The sequence below is a fragment of the Sinocyclocheilus grahami genome, unplaced genomic scaffold (assembly GCF_001515645.1).
Source record: "Sinocyclocheilus grahami isolate Dianchi unplaced genomic scaffold, SAMN03320097.WGS_v1.1 scaffold15.1, whole genome shotgun sequence".
NCBI lineage: Eukaryota > Metazoa > Chordata > Actinopteri > Cypriniformes > Cyprinidae > Sinocyclocheilus > Sinocyclocheilus grahami.
This window is the reverse complement of record NW_015505194.1, coordinates 75,597-94,537: the sequence shown is the minus strand read 5'-3', so window position 1 is coordinate 94,537 and position 18,941 is coordinate 75,597. Positions and strand designations below refer to the sequence as shown.

Below are 18,941 nucleotides of genomic sequence, written 5' to 3'. Positions count from 1 at the left end.
CAACCCCTAAAATATATATAGATACATACACACATATAAATGAATGTATTAATATATATATATATATATATATATATATATATATATGTATGTGTGTGTACATGATCCTACAAGCAGGAAAAAACATCCTCATCCTTGAGCCCGATTACATAAGATGTATGAAATGCATAAAAGCATCACTCCATTTTTCCCTTTCTCTTTGCTGCAGAGAGTGGCCTGCTTGAATTTGAGGGTTCACGCATGAGTATGTGTTTGCCACGTAGGAGTACAATACCCCAACCAAGTGTCTGGAGCTCGGAATAAAGGACAAATCAGAAGCAGGAGAGAGAGTGAACATGTGGCTGCGCTCTGCTAAATAGTTTTTTTTCTGAAAGCCAACAGACGCTGAGGCTACAGAGGCGAGTCTTTCATATTCCCCTTCATGTCAGATCCATCTAGCAGAGTCGTTGCTTACATATTAAACACATTAGATATTTTTTACACTTTAAAGCCAATTCACAACTCCAAACACAGCATTTATGTCTACATTTGAAACTTATTTTGGAGAATTTGATATTTCTAAAATTACATCAGGCGATTTATAATGACAGACTACAATAAAATCTGAAACAAGCAGAATTGCAACATGCAAAGATGATGTGGATTAAGGAAACAATAACTGTTGCTATAAATGTGTGAACTTGTTTTGCTTCTCTTTCTGCCCCGACATTCATAACCAAGTCTAAATGACAGCTTGTGTGAACTGAATACATTCTGTGCATATAATCACACAAGACATGAACTACCACATAAATGTGCAGATGGGAATGAAATGCACATGCATGAGGCTGCTGCACAGCTGATACAAATCCACTAAATAATGATAAAATATGGATCTCTGGAATAACGCTTCTGCGCATGCAAAAAAATTAATAAAAATTAGTTATGGATAGTATTCATTTTTTTCTGCCATATGCCTTCAAAGTGCCTCCAAGTGCTACATAATTATTGAGATGTAAAGTGAAGTGAAGTGAAAGTGACGGGTAGCCAAGTATGGTGTCCCATACTTGGAATTTGTGCTCTGCATTTCACCCATCCAAGTACACACACACAGCAGTGAGTAGTGAACACACACACACCATGAATACACGCCCGGAGCAGTGGGCAGCCATTTTTGCTGCAGTGCCCGGGGAGCAGTTGGGGGTTCGGTGCCTTGCTCAAGGGTCTCACCTCAGTCGTGGTATTGAGTGTGGAAGAGAGCGCTGGTCATTCACTTCCGAGACTCGAACCTGCGGCCCCATATCCCCACATAGTTTGCCCACATCAATGATAATGAAGATGAATCATTATGATAATTAAAATGCATCATTATGATACTTAAATTATTTTAATTAAAACATACTGTTGTCAAAAATCAATGATGAGAAAAAAAATTAACACTACAAGGACACAACACAAAAAAAATATCTGAATACTGATGTATATGATGAATATATAAATACATTCAATATACATATTTTAATATCCTAAATAGTCTTAAAAACATGTAAAATTAATAAGCTAGAAGCTAATACACAAAGCAAGAAGAATTGACAAAAAAGTCTTAAAAATAGCAAATACTTCAGTATACTCATATTTCAGGAGCTCAGTTTTCATATGCTGTATAAAAATGATTAAATAAATGTTTATACATGACTACATTTTTGAAAATTTGTGTCATTTTAGACAGTCGCTAAAAGAACCATTATATTTGTTGACTAAATTTAGTATATGCCATGTGTCAACAAACATGATGATTGAATAAATTTAAGTCACATATTCATCAAGAGACAAAAACAATTAGTAAAACTGTAAAAATCAACATTTCACGGTGTAACAACTATGCTGTTGACTTAAACATAAAAATATTTGAGAGGGGTTTTATCTGGCTGACTGTGATTTCTCACTTTAACTGAAGTTAAAAAGTCTGATGTTAAGCAGTCATTTCTGACATTACCCAGTGATCGCCTGTGATTATCAGTACTTCTATGGAGGTCCGCTCCCTCACCGTTCTCCCAATCAATGCCACCCAACCTACAAATGAACTAAATTACGTACACACAGGTGCTGTTTTTTTTTTTTAATTCAGAGAACTTGGAAATTGAAAAGAACTGGGAATGAAAGCTGTAATAACCCCAAAAGTGGAAAAGACGGCACTAAATGCACAGGAATCTGAAACTAATCCTGAACTCTATTTAATTAATCTAAGGTCAGTTGAATCTACAGTATGTCGGAACAAATACTTTAATGGAAAATGATGAGAGCATGAGCTCACTGTTGGTCTGTTGCTAAGGAAACAGGGATTGATACTAACAGTAAAAACAATAACATTGTGAAATATTATTACAATTTAAAATAACTGCTTTCTATTTTCATATATTTTAAAACATAATTTATTCCTGTGATGACAAAGCTGTATTTGTCACATGATTCTTCAGAAATCTACAATTACTATCACTGCCAAATCCTAAAGAAAAGGGGTTTACAGCAAGAGCCTTATGACCCCTAGGGAGTCCACAGCAGTACTGCAGGGGTTTACCAATTACTGTTTAACCTCTAATTACTTTTTTGTAAAAAAAATTTAAAAAGAATTTAAAAAAAGGTGACAAAATACAATAAACACCTTCATGAGGTATATTAAGACAACTTGAGATTGTATTTTTTTAAGTAAAAAGATGATTATTTTTAAATGTAAGCATCATATAAATATTTAAATACATCAATATGGTACAGCATGTTAATTTAGGCCATGTTTTAAATGCAACACTCAATTTGATACAATATGTAACAGGGGTCCCTGCTTTGCCTCTTTATCCAACGTCATCCTTACAATATGTCCTCTTCTCACCTAGAGATCCTAATGTGTGTGTCTCTCCTATTTCTACCAAAACACCCCCCTCCTCCTCTCTCAACTATAAACAATCTAATTTTTCACATCTGCGTAGGGCTTTTTGCTGATGTCAGGACAACACATCTGGAAGAACACATGCTTTTGATTAAGAAACCATTTGATGAGTAAAGACTATCAAAGTAAGACCAGATCCATGGTAATTCAGGTTCCCTTTCTATCTTTCCTGTTCTCCATATTTATTAAAGTCGCAGTGTGTAATTCACACAACTAGCACTATTAAACAATAAATATTATTATCAAACAGGTTTCCAAATCACCCCATTCTACTGTACAGAAAAACTGGAAGTCCAACTGCAAACTCATGCTATTGGTCGAGCCAATGTTGCCATGTCTAGACACCCAAACAAACAGAGCAATGTGGAAAGTACAGCATTCACACTTTTTGGGAATGTCAATTTAAAGGGGTCATATGATGTTGCTAAAAAAAAGAACATTATTTTGTGTATTTGGTGTAATGAAATGTGTTTATGCGGTTTAAGGTAAAAAAAAAAAAAAAAACGTATTTTCCACATACTGTACATTATTGTTTCTCCTCTATGCCCCGCCTTTCTGAAACACCTTGATTTTTACAAAGCTCACCGGTCTGAAAAGTGAGGTGTGCTCTGATTGGCCAGCTATCCAGTGCGTTGTGATTGGCCGAATAGCTGAAGCGTGTGACGGAAATCTAACGCCCCTAACATACCGTGATGGCCTGTCCGGTCGGAGCGACGAGACAGAAACATTAAAACACATTATAAACGAGGCATTTGTTGCATCCAGTGGGGACATAATTACGGATTATAATGACTTATACTGTCTTTTTATGCATTGCATCGCACCGCGTAAACATAAAACCATGTCTGCATTTGTGATCGGAGAAATGACAAACAATAAGCGCTACTCTACACTGCTCAAAACTCGCGTTTGCATCATCAGTGGCAAATCCTTTAAATATGAAACGTAACGTTACTTACAGTCTGTGAGTCAGAACAGCCGGCATTGTAGTCTACTCTACCAGGATCAGGAAACAGTCCTCCATAAAATGTGCTGCACACATCTGAATATTTGGGTTGAACTGTTCTGGAACAGTGTTGTAAATGCAACTTAACCACTGATTTCTAGTCGTGTCCTCTTTTGGAAGACCAAACAAAGTAGTTTCGCTTTCACAACAAAACACACAGCGTCACACACGCTGGGCTAGAGTGAGCGGTGGCCGGCGGGCTTGCGGCAACCACGTGACGACCCCGGGCTGGACTCCGCTTCGTCCACGGTGAAAGCCGATCCGGCGATCCACAGCGCGAAATTTATGTATTTCCTCAGCAACCAGCACGGATCAGCTCTAGGCACAACGAAGTGCCTATCGTCCTCTTTTGGAAGGCCAAACAAAGTAGTTTCGCTTTCACAACAAAACACACAGCGTCACACACGCTGGGCTAGAGTGAGCGGTGGCCGGCGGGCTTGCGGCAACCACGTGACGACCCCGGGCTGGACTCCGCTTCGTCCACGGTGAAAGCCGATCCGGCGATCCACAGCGCGAAATTTATGTATTTCCTCAGCAACCAGCACGGATCAGCTCTAGGCACAACGAAGTGCCTATCGTCCTCTTTTGGAAGGCCAAACAAAGTAGTTTCGCTCTCACAACAAAACACGCAACGTAGTACTGGGCGGTATACCTGTTCATACGAATACCAGTGTTTATTTTTGTTATGATATTCATTTTTAAAATACCGCAATACCGGTGTATGTCGCTTAAACAACGTTCGGAACGCGACACTGTTTGAAAGGGGACCCTTTTCACTGTTGCACTGTGGTGAGGGAACAGCTGTATGTGCTACTAAGCGTGAAAGTTCCAAAATTGAAGCTGTAGAACTAATAGAATGTGATGACAGAAGACTGTTTGAAAGGGGTCCCTTTTCACTGTTGCACTGTGGTGAGGGAACAGCTGTATGTGCTACTAAGCGTGAAAGTTCCAAAATTGAAGCTGTAGAACTAATAGAATGTGATGACAGAAGAACTCATCCACAATATCCACATTGACCGCCACAAATATCCACCGCCCCCTGCCATCAGCTCCCGCCTCTCACAAACACACAAGCGCAACTTTAGCACTAGATTTAGCAACTTTCAGACCCTTTTAGCGGCTTTTTTTCCATAGAATATTCATACTGACAAACCTATCGACTTTTTTGGGATAAACCTTAGCTATGGTTCAGCTGGAAGATTTCGCCAGTGCTGTCCCGCGAACGCGAGGTCTGACTTTCCCGGAGAAGTGTCACCTCTCTCGGCGTCTGTTCTGTGCAGTGAGCGGCAGAGAAGCAGCGCATTCAGTTGGCCGCACCGCAGCCAACTCATCAATAAATGAGTACAAAACAGTGTTTCCAAGCACCTGTCGCTTACTGATTGTTTGGAATTATAAATATGAGTGTAGCTCGTCTGTTAATATCACATGCACTTTTTTGTTTGTTGTTTTTTTTAGTTTGTTACTCAGACGCAGGCAGCGCTGCATGAGACAAAACAGTAATATAGCCAAAACAACCGCATAGCCGCTCTTTAGTGTAGATGCATGTTGATTTTATCAGACGATGACGATTATAAATGAGAGTGACTCCTGGTTAACGTATTAAAAGGGGTCGTGCTTAGTCACTATTTAGTGTGGTATTTTTTGACAATATTCACTCATCGTTTAAAACCCCTTTAAACTTTTGGGAGAGGAAATATCACACATCAGCTATAAGTCCTTGAGCAAATACACTAGAATTAGAAACTGATGCTACAGTAAGTATTACAGAGACACAGTACTATTACAATACTATTTTTTTTCCCATACTGAAATTACACATCTGCACATAAAATGTCTAAAAGATCATTTTTTATCTCAATTATATGTTACTGTTCCAATATTATTTCTGGAAAGTTTGAGAATTTTTTTTACCAGTTAAAGCCTAAAATACACTAGTGTTCAAACTTTCAGGGTCAGTAACTTTTTTTATTTATTTATTAAAACTTTTATTTGGCAAACATGCATTAAACATCAAAAGCGACAGTAAAGATATTTATAATTTTTTAAGCAGCACTACTCCAAGTAGAAAAATTTCACTTTAAATTGTAATATTTCACAATATTTTTTATGCAGTCTTCGAAGACATCTTTCAAAAACAAACAAAAAAAATCTTACTGACACCAAACTTTTGAACATTAGTGTAAAAAACAGAGACAGTAACTATATTTTGAAACAATGTCTGTCTGAATATATAAAGATTACACTAATTATTCAAATATGTATTTAATAATGAATATTAGTGTATTGTCATCATAACCTGAGAAAACAATATATCATTATTTATTTTATATATATTTTTTTTTTGTATGTGGGCCCAAAGTGAATTATCAGGCCAAAAATGTTCTGTAACAAGGTACACCTGATAAGAGCATGTTTTTGCAGCAATAACTTCACTGATAGCTGATATTTAAAATTCCTCTTGAAGATTATTACAGATAATTCACAATGAGGCCAAGCAAAAGTTATTGCTATAAAACTTAAATATTTGCAAACACTTCAATGAATGTTTGCACAGAGATTATTATGACTGCAAACCCATCAAATCTACAAGGAAAATCATGTTGGCTTGTACATCAGTCCATTGCCAACAAAATTGCTGCTCTTCTAGTCTCTGTATTTCACAGGTTATTCGACACCAAAAACTATTTTTATGTGGAATACCACCAAGTCTTTTACTTTCACTGTGAAACATCTGGCTTTCTGAAAAACAATATCCTTATAGCAGCTCGTTTTGGTGCAGATCTGGAAATTGGAGAAGTGCACAGAACTACCAGTACACTATCATTAGGGCTGCACAATTAATCGAATTTCTAAATCGCAATTACAATTATGGATGCCACAATTACATAATCGTTCAAAGCGGCAATTACTCGTTCAAAGTCCACTTATGTTATTCTGCACGCTTAAGATGTGTTTTTTTCTTTCTACATGTTATCTCAGTGTTTCCCATTCATTAACTAGACTGTGGCGGCCCGTCTAATCTGTCCCGCCAGTTTCATAATAAGCCGAAGATATATTTTACTTATAACATAAAAGTTCTTTAACGTTGTGTTTCACGCCATTGCTTTGGCAAGTATCGGTCAAACGAATTAAAACGAAAGCATAATATGACTTTTTCAAAGTGAAGCGCGCAAATTGTGCAGCGCACGCGATCGGCTCGTGATCCGGTGTTTTCCGCGTCTCAGAGCGGCTCTGTTCACAGTGAATGCAGTGAACTCCGTTATTGAATGTGCTGTGAGTTTAGCACGTTTGGGAACGCAACGGCCACCAGTTATGCATAATTTGCACATTTGCATAATTTTCTAACATTTTAATGGGCAAATGTTTAGAGTATTTCATTAAATTAGTAATGTTTGTAAACCTGTTTTCGAGGACCACCCACCACAGTATCTTAAGGGTTTTTCCATTGTTTTAGTATAACATTATAATACCATTCATATTTTTACTTTTTTTATAATTTAAAGAAGAAACCAATCCAATGTATACTTGACATTTGAAGATTAATAGTATAGAAAATCACTAAAGGTTTTTCAGTTAGTGTTTTCAGCTTGTTTATTTTCATATAAAAAATATGGCATGCAGTTGCATCAAACAATGGTATAAACATCATTCAATGTAAATTGTGATAATCGTAATTAATAATCACAATTACAATTTCAAGGGAATAATCGACAATTATAATTTTTGTCATAATCGTGCAGCCCTAACTAGTACAAATCAAAGGTTTAGGTCAGTACACTTATTTTATTTTTTTTATTAAAATTGCTTAAATGTGCACTAAGCGATTTTTGCCAAAATGTTGATATTTGAAAGCACCAAAACAAACACGCCCATACTCCAAAAGGACCTCGCCCCTATTTTGATAACTCCGCCCCACACGTACATTCACAACTCTGGCAGCGACGATGGCAGAATATGCTATGCCTGCCGGCATATTCAAGCAAAAGCCAACACAGAAAATTTGTGTGAAAAAGCAAAATCAACGTAACTCACCAAAATCAAGAAGAAACAAAGCAACCTCAGTGTCCAATTCCCTTCCGCTCCTTGAGTTTTCTCCATTGCTGGAAAGCTGCTCCAATATTTACAAGGTCCTACCTCTTACCTGATCGTAACCCTTCTTTTTAATGTTTTGTTCCTCCCAAATTTTCCTCTTTTTAAAATGTTTTTTATCTGCCATCTCTCGCTATCTATAGTCGATCTGCTAATATCAGCTAATATCCGTCCTGCGCACTCACTGAGCACTCTCTTCTCCCTATCATTACTAGACACGCCCCTTACTGCTGATTGGCTGCGAGTTTGTTTTGGGACTCGGTCTGACACAGTGGTCAAAAGCGTTTTTCGTTTCAAAAATACTACATTTATTCCTTCACATGAATAAATACATTAATATTTAAAATTTGAAAAAACAAAAATATTGTATTTTTGAACAAACAGAAGCAGACTTGGTGAGCATAAGAGATTTCTTTACATTAAAACAATCTTACCAAATGCAAATTTTTGAACTGTAGAGTAATTTTTTTTTAAACAACTAGTTGGTGAGTTGCCATGAATGACTTGGCTTAGCAATCTTACACAACTTCTCAGAGATGGTGCAGTCTAAAATTGAAGAAATGCAAGCTGTCAGCACATTAGCACTGCTGCTAAAAAATATCAAAACTAAGCCAGTTGAACTCTGTTGGATTTAGCTGAATGACAGCTGACTGGAACCATATGCAGTCATGATTTAGAAATCACAAACTACATCAAAAGCTCCCTTAACCATTTTAATACCAAATGAAAGGATCATCTTGACAAAGGGTGCATCTCAATCAACTCCCTAGCTCCTGAGCTCATGAATCAGTATATCGTGTGCATGAATTGGGACAGTGATTACTCAATTTCCAGCGACATGACTACATTGGACAACATTGTAGAATGTCACCGTTGGAATTAATCAACAACAGGAAGGACCAATCTCTTTTTGATATATTATTTATTCTCTTTAAACACATTGTACTGTTACATGTTACAATATTTCAGCCAGATATTAATTATAAATGTTAACTAGATGTGTTCATTACCTGTCTAGCGATGTGTGTTTATGCTGAAATATATAAAAGAAAAACAAAACAAAAAAGTTTTTTCTTTTGAAATCAGAGTTGGCTCGTGTGGTTTAAGTTTCGTGCTTCGGAAATGTGACGTAATTTTCGGTAAAGGAGCATAGTGTGCATCGATGCTCCCTAGTTTTTGCAGTGCATTGTGGGATTTTTCAGGGAGCGAATGTTCCAGTGCACTGGAAGGATTTCGTGAATGAGACAGCCCTTAAAATGGCCAACTCCCTGATCAGTGCCCTGATTACTGAACTAGGGAGCTGACTGAGACGCACCCAAAGTGTTTTTGCATTTGTGTAGAAACTTACATCATCCTCAGGGGTGGAATTCTGCATTGTCATGGCGACCACAGGAGATGCTGTTACCGGTCCAACAACAGAGATGGATCTGTCCTGAGTCAGTGTTGGCACGGTGACTACATGCGTGGGCACCGCCTGAGGCGTCTGAAGTTGGACAACCTGAGTAGGCTGAGATAGCAGCATTCGCTGACCTGCAAGAGAAACATACACTGTTTAAACACTTCACCATTCAAATTAAGAGATGTGTTGAGTCCAACTTGTTGCTATATTTCTTCACTTTTACAGATTTTACATATCATCAATCCTAAGACTCTGAAAGTAAAGTTTTCACAGCACAAACTGGTTTAATAACAATAAGGAGAGAAAAACAGTTTGAATCACAAAGGAAACAGTTGAGCTAAGCACCCTCTCTCACCCAGACCCAAACACGTCACCTCCAGAAAACATGGACTAACAAAATTTATCAGGCATGACGGGTTGCTGTTGGTGTTGAGTTAAATGAGAGGAATTTGCGGTGGCTCCCCGGCAGGGGTCATTCCGAACAACTTTCATTCTCTCAGCCACCAACTGACTTTACAATTAACCTCACATCAAAACTCTGCGGTTAGCCAGAAAATAATTACTGTAGCAGAACGCAATCAGTTCAAAGTGCACTTCCACAATGTTTCACACATATGGATTCAATAGATATATATAAGCAGCTTGTGGCAGTTCTCTCTTTTCACAAAAGGCTCCTACTAAGAAAACAAGAAAAATAGTGTAGTGCTTTGTGTGACGTAACATTTTTAAACCAAACTGTACAGAGACACAAGACCTTACTCTGAGAAACCGGTCACACAGTTCTCAAAATATTGAGAGAGAAGTGATTGTTTGGACACACTGGAGTACAGTGATTTGTAAAATCAAGTCTCTAGTGTTTCAGATAAGTGTACAGGATAAGATTTGAATTCAGGCTGCTCTTGCCTTCTGCTCCACTTGTGTTTTCAGGTGTGTGAGGTAAGTGTTTATACTACGCATGAGGAAACGGATACTGAACCATGCTGATTCCTGACAGCCCTATGGCATTTAACACTCAAGACATTAAACAGAGTCACCCATTTCATCAGAGAACTCAGAAATCTTTTTCCTACTGTGTTCAATCACAATAAATCAAGATTGACTTCTATAGTAAGAATGAATGCACTAATTTAAATACAAATAGAGTAATTAGCAGTTGCCCTAAGAACATTCCAAACTAATAAAATAGTGTATGCATTTTATTTTATAATTTATATATAATTTTACAATATAATTTTATATTTTTACATACACGCATATATATATTATATATATTTTTTTTATCGTATTAGCATTATTAGCATTTTGTTATTATGGTACTATAGTTACCATGTCTTTGCACATAATATTAAAGACAATATTTCTCATTTAATAAAGCAACTCCCAAAGTTCACAGACTTCATAGCACTGAATATTTTTTAAGATAAAATATTTAGTTTGAAGCAAATATGCAAGGATAGCTAGCTTACTTGCTACAACTAACACTTTTTATGCATATTGGTCAATTACTCACCGCTAAATGTCACATAAAAACAAGTGTCAAGAAATCAAAGTGTGATTGGCGGTTCAATAACTCAGTCAGGCAGGTCCTTCATGTCTACTTCCATTCTGTTTTTTCTAGGGCAAGCTACAAGGCAGACTCTACTAGGCCTGGGCGATAAAACGATATCGATATTTATCGACGGTACACCTTCTTCGATATCAATAGAAAAAATGTTCGATGTATCGCACGATATAGGCACGTGCTATGAGTGACGCAGACAGCATACAGAAACACGAACACATGCTGAAATGAGTGCTGTGCCTGCCTGTGATGAGGAGATTGTGAATAAAACATTTGCATTTGAATGTTAGGTGTGCATCAGGGAGCGTCATCAGTGGCGCGCGAGATGCGGTGATGATGTAAGTGACGTTGTTGCATTTTAATGTTTTGTTAGTCATAACAAATGAGATGCGCCGCTGCTGTGTTATGCATTCAAAATATTAGAGAACTATAGAAGCTCAATGCGAAGAAGATCTTGAATGGGTTAAAACCGAAACCAAGCCATTCACACAGAACGCATATTCAGCGCATTTTTAGACGGACAAATATGACTGCTGCACTCTCACAGAAGAGATGTATAGAAAGCCATGCAAATTTAAAACAGTTTAAACTTTTAGAAAACACGTAACGAATTTGTGGAGGTTTATTCCTTTTCACTGTGTCTCATATGTTATTAAATGCAGTCTGTGTGAACAGTGCTTCGGCTCTTTGGATTAAGCAATGCATAAATAAATGATGCGGATTTGTTCATAATTGTTCATACAATTTACGAAATTATATTAGATTTTTATGAGTTAATTTAGAGATAATGCACGTTTTTATAGAGTTACTTGCTAAATGAGTTGCATTATTTTGCTCATGGCGCCCTCCTGTGGCCTCGGGAGACAATTAGACCTATACAATAAAGACCTATTTAATCTGCATATAAATATAAAATACAAATTAGATGTTTAATATTTATTGTGTTTGATTGTTAAAAAAAAATATATTTGTTGTTTGTCTCAATAAATTGTATTAATTACAAATACAGTGGTTAAATTAAAAAAAAAATTCTATTGCTTTTTGTTTTAAAAAAGGTTATAAAAATGTCAATAATTATCGATACCGAACGATATGAAACATTCTATCGTCAATAAATTTTTTAGCTATATCGCCCAGCCCTAGACTCTACTAACCAAAAGGATGTACCAGCAGTTCAAGAACAATTCCCTGTCTACCTGAAGATAGACTTTAAATGAGACACCCACCTTTAGCACAAACAAAAATTGATGCCTAGTGCCATCTGCTGTTTTTTTTGTTTTTTTTGTAACAATGAAGAGAGAGCTGCAATACAACCTAAAACACACCACTCATTTCACCTTGCAACTGAATAAAAATGTGATCAATAAAAATAATAAAAAAGTGATCAAATATACCAAGACTTCCTATCACATATCAGAATTTAATCAGACAAAAGTGTGGCAGAATGGGTTTCTTCATTACCTGTAGGGGGTGCTGGTTGAATGGTGACTGGTGGAGGTTTCACTACAGGCAGAACGGTAGTCTGGAGAGGCTGGATGATGATGGTCTTAGTCTGAAGGGGGGCTGCAGCATGGGAGATGGGCACAGTGGTAATGAGTGGTTTAGGCTGAATGGAAACCTTGGGGCTAAACTGAATGAGTCTCTTCGCTGGTTGGAGAGGCTTTGCTGTGTGAACAAATGTATCATCTGATTACAAATAGAAGAATACTAGAAAAATTATTCAAATAAGGAAATTAATGTACTTCACCTACCTTTTGACTGACTGGTCCTCTTGGAAGGCTTCCTCTCAGCAGGTGCCTCAGCAAAGCTGCTTGAGTCAGAGCAGACAGACAGCGGAGAGGGCTGAGAATGCCAGGAGACTGGAGACAGTGCCTCGTCCTTAAAAAATGACATAGAAAATATTTGTAAAAAATGTAAAGAGTTTAGCAGCATAAGGTAGGAAAATCATGAAAAGCCGTCAGAGCCCTTACATAGAAAACAGAGAACTGAAAGTGCACTCAAGCATGGGAATACTGGGGTGTGAATCCAGACGGTCTAGAAGTCTAAATACAGTATCATTACTTAACAGTTTGCACATATCAAACGACTCATCAGTTAAGCCATAAAAAGCTACAGAACACCTATGATACCACCCACTACTACCTTATGTTTTAATGCGTATTCAATTATTTCCTTGCTGGTTATAACCGGTCATGTTTCTTTAAACATGTTAAAAATAGTTCAACTTTTAAAATGCACCTATTCCCCTGCATTTAGTTTCATTCGCCCATCCATCTACTTTAGAAAGCAAGAGCGTGCTTCCTGTACGTGTGTACGTCCCTTTACAGGTTGTTGCATCATTCAGAACAACGTGTGTTAACATTCAGTATGTGTTATGCAAACTACAACAAACATTTTGGCATGTTAAACAATACACTGACTTCAACCACTTAGCTTTTTAGTTTCCTTCTCATCAAGACTGTGACGTGACACTGAGATTCAAGTGTTTAGGTTTTTGCTAAAACAATGTGCATTTGTCATAGTGACATTTCAGTTCTTTGAAACCTTGAAAGGGACACTAGGTGATTTTGAACAGTCAACACACATATTACAAAATAAGACTTGACACTTCTCAGTGAGAGATTAATTAGTTTGATGATGCGATGAGAGCCGATTAAGGAATTCGTTAACACACTGGACTCTTAATTAGACACCTAATTCACATGGGTGTATGTGTGTGTCTGCCCTATTGATCTCTGAACTACAGCAGCCGGCAAGACCAGTGAAGCTCAAACACACTCCATCTGTGCCTCTGACTGATTAAGTCAACAAATAAAGACGAAAAAAGAACTGTAGTTGTGTGTATGTAACAAAAACAAATTTATAAAATAAACTATATAAATATTATAATATATAAGATACACCAAACATTATTTTTATAAGATTTTGTGTCTCATTTGATATTACTGTTATTATACTATATATATATATATATATATATATATATATTTGTTTTGGGGTGGAGTTTGACTCACATGTGTGGAGCATGGTGAGTTGGGCTCCACTGATGCAGGTGAGGACACTGAACTTAGCGTGTGGTTTGGTGACAGTGAGTCCACTGTTACATCACCATCTGTGAGAGCAGAAAAGGATAGAAATGCTTTCATACATTTCGCTTTGGTAATACTTGAAACGTTTCTCATAAATATCGAATTACTCTGAATTCATTGCTGCAATAGACATTCAGGAACATTTGAAAAGAGTGTCCAGTCCACTGAAAACTTAAAATTAGTACCTGATCGTGGGCTACCGTTTTCTCTCCAGCCATTTGAGTACCACGTTGGGGGCTCAATGTCAAAGTTCAGGTCAGGAACAGAGGTGCCCTAATAGAGGGTAAATCCAAAATGCTTTTGATTTATGCTTAAATTGCTTACATTTTCTACAAATCTCTGGTTAAAGCTACGGTCAAACCAAAAAAAAAAAAAAAAGGCAATCAACAAAATTGTCAGTCTTTAAAAGACGCAATTCGATTTTCAAAATGCAATTTGAAAAAAGAAAAATTAAACCCATTAATTTAACATATTTTGACAGATTGTCTTTGCAGGGGTTTGACTCACATAGCCTACACTCTCCACCAGAGCCTCCAGAAGCTCGTCAGCATCCCCAAAATCCTCCAGCTCATCAAACAAACTGATATCTACAGTAAAAGACATCGTTGTGAACTTAAGTGCAGCCGAAGGCAGTGATGCACAACAAAGAAGTAAAGCCAACAAACAAAGTGCTGAAAGCATGAGAGCAAAACAGGGAGTCAAAAAAAGTATTAATTTCATAATCTTCTTTTGAGCTGTGGGTAACTAACCAGGTCAAACTATCTGAAACCATTCACCCTGAGGTGTGATGTAACAAGCAATTTGGTATCAATTACAGTTTCTTGTATATGTTAACCAAACCCTAACTGAAACACTGTAATTTATTAGTTTAACTAGACCTGTGTTATTCACAACACGATATGAACTATACGAATTAATATGTATATGAAAATGAAAATCATTTAAATATGAATGTATAATAAAGTATAACCCATAAACAAATGTGTAATGACACAAAGTTGTATTTGTCATATTCTACTAACATTTCATATTTATAATTTTGATTAAACTACATTTTAAAAAAGGAAGCCATAAAAACAACACTACGGATGAGCAGGAGACAGGTTCACCAGACAGTTATCTGCAGCAAATTTAAAACGACTACATACAAGTCGCTTCATAAAGAACCTCTTAACGTATAGACACTTTACTAGAAGTAAATATAGAAGTTGGCGTTTATCGCGAGCAGCACGCGCTGTCATGGATATTTCTAGAAAGTGTATCTTACCCCACTCTCCATCCTGATCGATGGAAATATCCCCCGCTTCCTTATTCATCATCGATGAATTCACGAAATCTAACATCAAATCTGACGACATTATGCCATGAACACATTAGTAAGGTTAAAAGTGAGTCGGATGATGATGGGGATTATCGCTGAGTTTTGTGTGGAGTTGTAAACACACGCATTTCCCGATTCTGATGAAACTATATAACAACAATGCAGCAAGTACACGTCTAGTTTGACGGTAACTCTACGGGTGCCGGAGTGTTCTTCTTCCTCTTCTTTTTTCTTGGCTTTTGCAACTTGTAATTTTTGAATATCGCCACCTACTGTACAGGAGTGTGTAGAGGGACTTGGCAGATACATTACTTAAGGAAAAAAAATTTTTTTTTTACACCACACACTAACAGAAAAAATAACAACCAAAACAATTGGTTACCTTTTCGTTTCTAAATTCTTCTTATTCATTTAGTATTTCAAGAAATATAAACAAAGCTTTGAATCGATTTCTTTCCATCCCTTGTTCTCTAAGAATATCTTCAATTTTATTTTCTTCTTCCATTTCCTGCCATTTCTGCCTGTATTCATGGTATTTATTGCATCTAAACAAGACATGTTCTACATCTTCCTTGGTTTGACATCTTGTACATAATCCATTACTCTTCCCTATTATCTGCAATCCAGTATGACCTAATCTCAGCCTTGAGCATATACTTCTCGCCTGTTTGCCATATTTATCCTTTTTCCTCCTACTTTTGCTTGGTTTATATGATCATGTTTAGCTTTAGACTCAGACTCCCATTCTTTTTGCCATATTTGTATTATTTCATATTTAATCTTGGCTTTAATCTCTCTTTTCCCATTGAAATATTAATTTCTACTTGCTCTTTTTCCAATGCTTCTTTTGCTGTCTTATAGGCTTTTTCATACCTTTGATGCAATATGTGCTAGAACCCAACTTTTCCTCCTACTTTTGCTTGGTTTATATGATAATGTTTAGCTTTAGACTCAGACACCCATTCTTTTTGCCATATTTGCATTATTTTATATTTAATCTTGGCATTAATATCTTCTTTTCCCATTGAAATATTAATTTCTACTTGCTCTTTTTCCAATGCTTCTTTTGCTGTCTTATAGGCTTTTTCATACCTTTGATGCAATATGTGCTAGAACCCAACAAAACTCAACTTCTATTCCTAGATTTCTAATATTTAATAGTATATGTCTTAGTTTCAATGATTAAATCTTCTCTAACTGAAAGACTGCTTTCTAAACTTTGTAAGGCTGCCATTGAGTCTGTACATATGACTATCCATCTAAAGGCTGTAATTATCCCAGACATCTCGACTGTAAAAACAGAAAGATGTTTATTTAATCTATAACCCAATTTTTTTGTTAAATTCTGGAATATAAATTCCTATGCCACAATGACCATTTTTGTTTTTTGACCCATCTATATTTTAAGATATCCGTAATATAATGAAGACAAATATGTTTGGCCATATTTTGCAAACCTTTGATCAACTTGGTATTCTCTTTTCTCTTTTAGTAATTCTGTATTAATGTCTGAAATAGGGAGCATCCAGGGAGGAACTTCACTTAAAGCTACTGCGGGGCTCAACTCAAATTCTTTCATTCCAAATTGTTCTGCTGTATTATTTATATTCCAACCAAAATCTTTGGATTTTTTCTGATATTCCCAACAATTGTTTAATATTGATGCAGCTGGATTGCTATTACTGCTTATTAGTCTAACCCAATATGTTAACGACAATTTAATGAATCTTAGTTTTAATGGGACTTCTTCTGTTTCTACTAATAAAGCACTTGTTGGTGTTGTTCTCATGGCTCCTATTGCAATTCTTAATGCACTATATTGGATTCTGTTGAGTTTTCCTAATCTAGTTTTGCATACTGTGTTATATACAATACTTCCATAGTCAATATTTGCTCTTTTCAAAGCTTTATAAATATTAATTAAAGACTGTTTATCTGCTCCCCAACTGTGTCCAGTAATCATCCTCATCAAGTTCAGGGCTTTTTTACATTTTGTTTCAACATGATTAATATGGTATTTCCATGTGTGTTTTTCATCAAACCAAACTCCTAAATATTTAAACTTTATAACTCTTTCAAGTGGCTGTGACTATAAAGACATAATTTGTAGTTTTCATCGATTTTCCTTTTAGTAAAGAACATTATACATTAGATTTCTGTACAGAACATTTAAATCCCCAGTTAATTCCCCATTGTTCTAGGATTTGAATTTCCTTTTGCATGTTCATCACTATATATGGAATATTCCGACCTCTTTTCCATATTACAGCATCATCTGCATATAATATTCCTTCATTTGGGTGCCAGTGTGGGTCATACACAGGCCCACTTGTAACATTCTTGTTGTTTTTCATCTCTACGCCACATGTTGTTAGTAGACAGTCAGCCTTCTAAGCAATTTAACTTAAACTTTATAACTCTTTCAAGTGGCTGTGACTATAAAGACATAATTTGTAGTTTTCATCGATTTTCCTTTTAGTAAAGAACATTATACATTAGATTTCTGTACAGAACATTTAAATCCCCAGTTAATTCCCCATTGTTCTAGGATTTGAATTTCCTTTTGCATGTTCATCACTATATATGGAATATTCCGACCTCTTTTCCATATAACAGCATCATCTGCATATAATATTCCTTCATTTGGGTGCCAGTGTGGGTCATACACAGGCCCACTTGTAACATTCTTGTTGTTTTTCATCTCTACGCCACATGTTGTTAGTAGACAGTCAGCCTTCTAAGCAATTTAATTTTGCGCTCAAGAAGTTAGTCTCATTTTGGCGAATCGGTTCTTTTGAACATTTCAATTTAAAGAGCCGGTTCAAAAACTGTTCTTTATGCCATTAAAGGGGTCATATGATGTTGCTAAAAGGAACATTATTTTGTGTATTTGGTGTAATGAAATGTGTTTATGCGGTTTAAGGTTAAAAAAACACATTGTTTTCCACATACTGTACATTATTGTTTCTCCTCTATACCCCGCCTTTCTGAAACGCGTCGATTTTTACAAAGCTCAATGGTCTGAAAAAGCGAGGTGTGCTGTGATTGGCCAGCTATCCAGTGTGTTGTGATTGGCCGAATACCTCAAGCGTGAGACGGAAATGTTACGCCCCTTACCACATTGTGACGATGCCCTGTCAGGCCCAGTGTTGCCAACTTAGCAATTTTGTTGCTAAATTTAGCAACTTTTCAGACTACCCTAGCAACTTTTTCTTCCAAAAGCACCTAGCAACAAATTTAGCTATTTTTAAATTTTATTTTGACTTTTGATAAGTGACTCAAACAATAAAAAGGCACACATTTTCTATCTTAATTTCACAAAAAGAGGAAACCAAAGATGCCTAGAAGTACATACATCACATGAATTAAGGTATTGCTATTTGCAGTTGTTCAATTTGATAATAACAATAATAATTTAATAATTGTTCATTTATGATACACCTTGTTAGTAGCTTGTATATGTGATTGTTGATCAGTTAGTACACTGTAAGAAAAATATCTAGAAAAATGGCAAAGGTACTAGTAATTTTCCAGGACATTATCCGTTATCCAT

General features: G+C 36.3%; 1 protein-coding gene across 2 annotated transcripts in view; it reads right to left on the bottom strand.

Moving 5' to 3' along the window:
* The window catches only part of LOC107601246 (cyclic AMP-dependent transcription factor ATF-6 alpha-like), a 49,169-nt gene extending 33,589 nt beyond the window's left edge, over nucleotides 1-15,580 (bottom strand). For both annotated transcript variants that reach the window (XM_016293361.1, XM_016293353.1), the window contains exons 1-7: nucleotides 15,335-15,580; nucleotides 14,575-14,654; nucleotides 14,253-14,340; nucleotides 13,993-14,090; nucleotides 12,730-12,856; nucleotides 12,440-12,643; nucleotides 9,367-9,548 (exon numbers count right to left, since the gene is read on the bottom strand). In XM_016293361.1, the coding sequence (XP_016148847.1) occupies nucleotides 9,367-9,548; nucleotides 12,440-12,643; nucleotides 12,730-12,856; nucleotides 13,993-14,090; nucleotides 14,253-14,340; nucleotides 14,575-14,654; nucleotides 15,335-15,425 (870 nt within the window). In that variant the 5' untranslated portion in view covers nucleotides 15,426-15,580. The remainder of the gene's footprint in view (nucleotides 1-9,366; nucleotides 9,549-12,439; nucleotides 12,644-12,729; nucleotides 12,857-13,992; nucleotides 14,091-14,252; nucleotides 14,341-14,574; nucleotides 14,655-15,334) is intronic.
* Nucleotides 15,581-18,941: the final 3,361 nt, after the last annotated feature.